Here is a 6,847-nt window from a genome sequence, read left to right as displayed (position 1 = left end):
TTGAGCCCTCCTGGGGTGGTCTCGCTGCCTCGACCTGTGGGAACCGCCCCGCGGCCTCCGCCTGCCTCCCGGGCCTCGGCCTCACCCCTCCCGGAGGCGGCCCTGGCTCCTCCGGCAGAGGGGAAAAGCAGCTTTGGGAGGAAAAAGTTGATTTCAGACCGGTCCCGAAAGTGCAGCGGTGAAACCCGCCCCTCTGCCACCCTCACACCAGCGCCGGGAGCTTTGCTGTGGGGACACAAACCTCCTGCTGCTTCAGGGGTCACGGCCGAGTTCCGGGGTGCAGGGAGGGCTCGGGATGGCTGAAGGAGAAAGCTGGGAAGTCTCCACACAGGAGCCTGGTCCTTTGAAGAGAAGAAGATCAGCTTCAGCCAGGCGTCGGGGAGTTCATTAGATCACTTAAATTGGTGGGGAAGTGCAGTCCCTCCTGGCCCACGGTACGGGGCTGGCCAGACCAAGTCATTGTGGAATCACTGAAATCTGGTTAGAGGGCTCTAGAGATCAGATTTGTGGGAGCAAAGAGCAATGAAATTCAATTCACACAGGCAGAAACATTTTGAGCTGCTTGAAAATCAAGCTTAGTGGAGGTACTTCAGGCACAGTGACCATGGTGGACCATGACAGTATGGTTCATAACGGCAAGGTCTGGTTCAAAACCAAACAGCAGCATTTGGGATTTGAGGACTTGAGGCCCTGCTTCACGGAGTGGGTGACCAGGAGACTGGCTCCTGTCATGCCTTGGGCACAACGGAGTTGGACGGCTGTTGCGGTGCTTCCCAGGGCTCCTCTGGTCCCTCAGCCTCGGCAGACTGGCTGCGGGCAAACACGATCCACTGGCACGCTCGTGCCACGCAGTTCCTGGCCTGTGAGAGCCATGGGTGGCTGTGCTGCCCATACACAGGTCACTCACCCATGGCTGGGTGGCCGTGGTGGCCACTGGGATGAGCTGGCAGCCTGTGTGACAGAACAGAGACACTTTGCTGGCCGGGTCTGACAGCACCCCATGCTTTGTCCCATCCCAGCCTTTTTGGGAGCGTCCTGGTCTGCTGTGGGAGTGCAGGGCTGAGATCGCCCCGGACGTGCTGGTGGGGCTGCTGCCAGCCCTCTTCAGCTGCTGCCACAAGGTGACCATGCTTTACCTTTCCTTCAAACTCTGCCAGGGGGGTTTGGCCCAGGGAAGGTGAAGGATCCTTCCCCTGTTGTCCCCCTTGCCTGCTGGCTGCTGGCAGAGGGACAACAGACCAGCTTTGAGCTGTCCCCAAGCCCTGAAGCTCCCTTGTGGTGAGCTCTGAGTGGAGATGGCTCACCCCTTGCCCCATCCTGAAAACGGTGCTGGGAGGTTGGTGGACAGGAGACACGTTCCCCACTGGGCTGTTCCTGTAGCACCAGGAGGGCGGGGAAGAACCGTGCGTGCAGGGCACTGGAGCCTCCTTTCAGAGCAAACAACTCGAGGAAATGCAAGCTGCCAGTCCTCGCCCTCCTGGCGCTGCGGGGCATTGCTCTGCCTTTCCTTGAGTGCTCTTGGGGTGAGGATGGCTTGTCCTTCCGTGCTCTCACTCAGTTGTCCCCGTCCGTTTCGTCGCTGCAAGCCCTGGCTGACAAGAAGGTGTCTGTGCTGCTGGTTTCTTCCACCCCTGCTCACCCTTGAGTCACTTCCTTCCTGAGTTTGTACAGTCGTACAGCCCAGCTGCTGCTGCTGCTGCGGGGCAGACGGAGCGCGGTGACCTGCAGCGTGCCAGGGGCTGGGACCTGGGGCTGGCCCTGCAGAAGGCAAATTGTGATGGCCCCATCCCACCTGCCTGTCCAGCCAAGGCCTCCTGCGGCGCAGGGAGCCCGGTGCCCGGGGACTGTGTCTGGGATTAGGGGCTGAATTGCATCCACAGTGGAGGAAAGTGCTATGGACTGTTTCTCAAGAGCTGATAAATGACGTTCAAACCCCCCTGGTTTCAGAAAGCCATTGGCCCAGCTCGGTGGGGTGGTTTCGTGTATTTCCAAAGGGAGGTGGGAGGCTGTGTGTCTGTTGGCACCGAGCTGGGGGCAGGCAATCCCTGGAGGCTGCTGGCTGATCCCAGCAATCAGGCCTACGACTATTTCAGTACTTAGTGCTTGCTGTGATGTAAATTTTTTGGGCTATCTAAAAGCTTTCCCACCCTGTCCTACAGCACTGGGCATTTACTCCAGCAACTGAAATTGGAATAATATCTGGTTCTTGGATCTTGCTTTTCTGAGGCTGGCTTATCTCTGGAGAAAGGTGGGAGTGTCCCCACTTCACAGGTGGGAAACTGAAGTGATGAGCCCCAGGCGATGCAGTGAGTTGTCTGTGGAGCTGGGATTAGAGCAGGAATTCCTGTCTCCCAGCTTCTTGTCCTCCCTCTGAGAGCCCCTCCCTGGAGTAAGCAATCAGTCTGGAATGAGTAGGTGGCATGAACATCCTTACTACAGCAGGAAGAGCTTCATGCCAAGCACAGCTTGGCCTCAAGAGGTCCTGAGGACGAGCCTGGGAGCCAAGAACTCTTACAAGCCGGGGAGCCACGAACTCTTGTGAAGGAGTAGAGTAGCCTGTGGCTTCAGACACTCCTGCCCCTGCCCTCTGAGTCTCCCGTCTGAAATAGGAATTAGCTGAGATGCCCATGTGAAAGGTCACAGAATCACAGAATGTTGGGGATTGGAAGGGACCTCAAAAGATCACCCAGTCCAATCCCCCTGCCGGAGCAGGAACCTAAATGAGATCACACAGGAAGGTGTCCAAGCCGGTCTTGAATGTCTCCAGAGGAGACTGACTTTGCTCAGCAGACAGAGTGGTTGGTCCGTCCGCTTCCTCTGGCACTCAGAGGCTCCAACAGTTTTGTTCCACCAGCCAGCAGACGGCGGTACCACTTCTGTCTTGTTGTCCTTGCCTGGGCTTGCTCGTGTAAGTGGACAGAGGGTGTCTCCTCTCTTGGCTCCTGGCAAGGCTAAGCTGCTGTCAGACGTCTTTGCTTCATAACTCAGGTTACCAATTCTGTGTGTCCCGCAGGTGGTGGCGGAAACCGGAAAGGCAAGAGTAAGAAATGGCGCCAGATGCTGCAGTTCCCCCACATCAGCCTCTGTGAGGATCTTCGGCAAACCCTCGGTGAGACGCAGTGGCTGGCGGGAGCTGAGCAGCGCCCAGGCTCTGCTCCGGAGCAGGGCCGTTGGGTGAGCCTGTGTGGGTGTTGTGCACCCAAAACCGAGTCATGTGAGGGTCAGGGGTGTGTAATGGGGCACATGTCGGCCAAAGCCCAGCCAGGATCACTCGGAGCTCGGGGTGCAAGGGAGAAATGATGGGTAGGTAAGTCACAGCTGCGTGGCGCTCACCAGGTAACGCCTGTTGATCTACCCACACACCTTCCAGGCTGTGAGCTTCACTAGAGATACGCCACTTTCTCTGAGCAAACAGGTGTGCTCGGTCTTGCAGAGTTTTGGAACATCACTCTGGGGAGCCTTTGCATAAACAATAAAGGTCCTGCTAACGTCCTCTGGACTCTCTGTCTGGGAATCAGCCCTGCTTTGCAGACCTCGGCTTCTAACACTAATGCAGCAGCTTTTCTCGGGCAAAACTGGGCTCTTGCTGTGCAGTACAGATGAGAATTGTATGGCTGGGCAGGGCTTGGCCTGTCATTTTAATACTGCACTTTGTACTCTTCATGCTTTTAATGTTGTTTGTGCAGCAGGCTTGGTCCTGAGATCATGTGAAATTGTTTTGGGGCACAGGGGGTGGGAATGCTCTGGTTCCTGGGAAGGGGAGAGCTTGTTTAAGTTATCACTCGGGATTCAGCTGCCAGCTGGAGAGTGGCACAGCCCTGGCCTTGTTTCAGAGCAGATGTCACTGGACTGAGTGAGTTTGGGAGGTTTCTGCAGCTCCAGTCCCCAGCTCCACCCTGCCCAGGTTTTCCAGGTCCTGGCAGCCCCAAGGAGAGGAGTAGCTCCCTTTCAGGGCACGTGGGACTGTAGCACTTGGAATAACTCAACCTCCATCATCTGCACTGTAACCTCCAAGCTCACATCAGCCTGGTTCTGCTCCTGTGCACGCTGTGCACCACCTCCTGGGGCTTCACAACCACCTCCTGGGGCTTCACAGCCGAGTGTAGTCAGATGGGGACCCTACCCTTGGTTTTGCTGCAAACTGCCTCTCTGGAGCAAGTTCTGAGCACCGAACACTGCTCTGGCATGGGCTCTCCTTGCAGCTCCCATCTTGGCCATCCCAACCCCTATCTGCTTCTCCAATTGTCTGTCCTCAGCAGAGCTTTCCCTCAGGTGGTACCTGTCCTCTGCCTGCAGCCACCCTTCCTGTGAGTGTCGTGACATGTTTTCTAGCACTGAACTTCACCTTTGTTGTGCTGCCTGTTTGCTGGTGATGAGTGCTGGTGGTCTGTCTGTCTCTGCTGTCCCACTGTCCGGGACAGTGACCTTATGATGCTTTGGGAGGTAGGTCCCTCCCAGCTGCTGGCTGTCACCACCCGTGTGCCCACTTGCCCTTGGGGAGGCACATGAGCAGTGCTTCTGGCCCAGATTGTGGCCACCTTGCTTGGTTTCCCTGTCACTCTTTGGCTGGAGTGGTTTTGTTCTCCCCTTGCAGCCTGCTAGAAAGGCATTTCTTTCCTGTTCCAGAGGCTTGGCAGGACTGTGGCTGTGGTGGGCTGGTTGCCCACTGCAGGATTAAGCTTTCTGTGCCCTGGCCACAGAGAGCAATCTCCTGAGAGCCTGGGCAGCGGCAAGGGGAGCTGAAAGCATCCGATCTCTCCGTCAGCAAACTCTCACCGTCCCCAGCTGAAGGGAACTCCTTCCCCTGCAGACACAAAGAAACCGGCCAGTGCAGCGGAGCTGGCAAGGCAGCCTCCTCCCCCACTACAGCCCGGCCATCTCCGCGCTCTCGTGCACCCTCAGGAAGCCACAGCTTCCTCGGGAGAAGCTTCTGCGTGAGGAGGGGAAGGCCGGCAGTGCCCAGCCCCGGGGAGGGCTGGAAGATCCCCTGCGTGCTAGTGGGTGGCTGCACATCTGCACCCTGAGCAGCCCACAGCCCTCAGTGGCTGTAACAGAAATCTCTTCTGGCCCGTGATCAGACAACATCTTATGAGTAGAAGGGGAGGGAAAAAAAAGCAGAGAACTGGAAGTTCTCTGGATAGTCAAAGGGGTTTGTGCCTGGGCTGCCAGACTTCAGAGAGGGGTAGGAGGAATCAGCAGGAAGCCGAGCTCCCGAGGGCAGTAGCAGCTGACATACAAGTGAGTGGCTGTCCCATGGAGTGGGGCATCTAATTGCTGTGTGCAGAATTAATGGTGTCCTCTGTTTTGATGTTGCTGCTTCCAGCAGGGCCTTTGGGAATACGAGTGGTTTGTAAGAGTCATCAGAGAAACTCTTGACCTGGAACATCTGCCTCAAAATAAGTTTGGTGTATTCCTCATGTTCCAAGGAAAGTTGTATCTCTGGAGTTAGTCAGTCAATTTCTGCAGGGACATGTTTGAGAAGAGAGCCTCCAGGCAAGCAGGAGACACCAAGGTCCCTTGCTAGAAACAAGAGGGATAGGCTGTACAGAACAGCCGTTCAAATCTCTTTCAGGGAAGAGGATCTTCTATAGGGGAATGTAAAAGCTCAGTCATGCCTCTTGTCCCTGTCGGGTGCATTTCATGCTGGTGGGACTTGTGAGCAGCCGGCTGATGAGTCGTGAGCCTCTCCACCGCTGCGTGTGGCCAGGGCAGTGGGCTGTGGCTGGTGCTTGGGGGTTGTCAGTGAGTGATCTTCTCCACATTTACAGAGCGGGACTACCACAGCCTGTGTGAGAAGCAGCCCATCGGGCACGTGCTCTTTCAGCAGTTCTGCGAGACACGACCTGAGCTGTCACGCTGTGTCAAGTTCCTGGATGCCGTGGTAAGAGCAAAGCCAGTCGGGCTTCACTGGGGGAGGCAGGGATGTTCTTGGTGCCCTGGGCATGGACTGGTTGGCCCTGGGCACTCGGGCGGTTGCCAGGTACTTCTGGGCAGGTAAGGTTTTCCTGAAGGAAAAACCTGTGAGTTGCAGTTTCTCCGAGATAGGGCTGGCCCTTTGCTTAGGGAGCTGTTTGCTGGAGATGTGGTTTTCCAGGAAAGCATGGGAAACCCTGGGCAGAGGCTGTTGCTGCTCTGCAGCTGTTGCCCGGTAGCCAGGCTCGGTTCCTGGCTGGACCTACTGCTCACGCTGTTTGCTCTGTGCAGGCAGGGTACGAGGTGGCTCCAGATGAGAAGCGGAAGGAATGTGGACAGCACCTGATTGAAAAGTACTTGAAACCAAACGTGAGTAAGAGGGTTGTGTTTGCTGCCTGCAATGGCAGAGCAGCTGCAAAGCTTACAGCTGTCATTACCCGTGTCCTGCCACAGCAAACATGCTGGGCAGGACCGTGAGGGCAGAGTACAGGCCACCCCACCATTTCACAAGCAACCATGCTGCTTTTCCCACTGGCCCTAAAGCAGATGGGTACCTGTGTGCTGTTCTGACAGGCTTCTCCTTCCTGGGAGGACCTTTGGGCTCTGCTCCCTATGTCTGACTCCATCCCTTTGTCCCCAGAGTGAGGACTATGTGCCTGAAGTTCCCTCGCAGCTGGTCGATGCCTGTTGTGAGAGGCTGGAGCAGGAACCTTCCAAGGAGCTCTTCAAGGAATCCACTAAGTAAGTTGGAGGGCTGGGGCCTGCCTGCAGGTCACACCACGGCATGGGCTTGATGCTGCTGCTAACTCACCTCATCCCTTGTGGTCCCTTCCCCCAGGAGAGCGAGGGCTGCTGCTAAGGCTGGGCCCTGGGGAGTTTTGGGCTGGCAGTTTGCAGCACAGCTCCAGGAAAGTGCAAGGAGCTCCTGTGGGCT

The 6,847-nt window shown here is 56.7% G+C and overlaps 1 protein-coding gene across 1 annotated transcript in view; it reads left to right on the top strand.

Annotated features, from left to right (window-relative positions):
* Positions 1-604: 604 nt before the first annotated feature.
* The window catches only part of GRK6 (G protein-coupled receptor kinase 6), a 13,391-nt gene continuing 7,148 nt past the window's right edge, over positions 605-6,847 (top strand). Inside the window, exons 1-5 of the mRNA XM_010171108.2 lie at positions 605-706; positions 2,989-3,109; positions 5,769-5,881; positions 6,205-6,282; positions 6,554-6,654. Of these exons, the coding sequence (XP_010169410.2) occupies positions 605-706; positions 2,989-3,109; positions 5,769-5,881; positions 6,205-6,282; positions 6,554-6,654 (515 nt within the window). The remainder of the gene's footprint in view (positions 707-2,988; positions 3,110-5,768; positions 5,882-6,204; positions 6,283-6,553; positions 6,655-6,847) is intronic.

Source organism: Antrostomus carolinensis, unplaced genomic scaffold, assembly GCF_000700745.2.
Source record: "Antrostomus carolinensis isolate BGI_N321 unplaced genomic scaffold, ASM70074v2 scaffold32720, whole genome shotgun sequence".
Lineage (NCBI taxonomy): Eukaryota > Metazoa > Chordata > Aves > Caprimulgiformes > Caprimulgidae > Antrostomus > Antrostomus carolinensis.
This window is presented reverse-complemented; position numbering and strand designations above follow the sequence as displayed.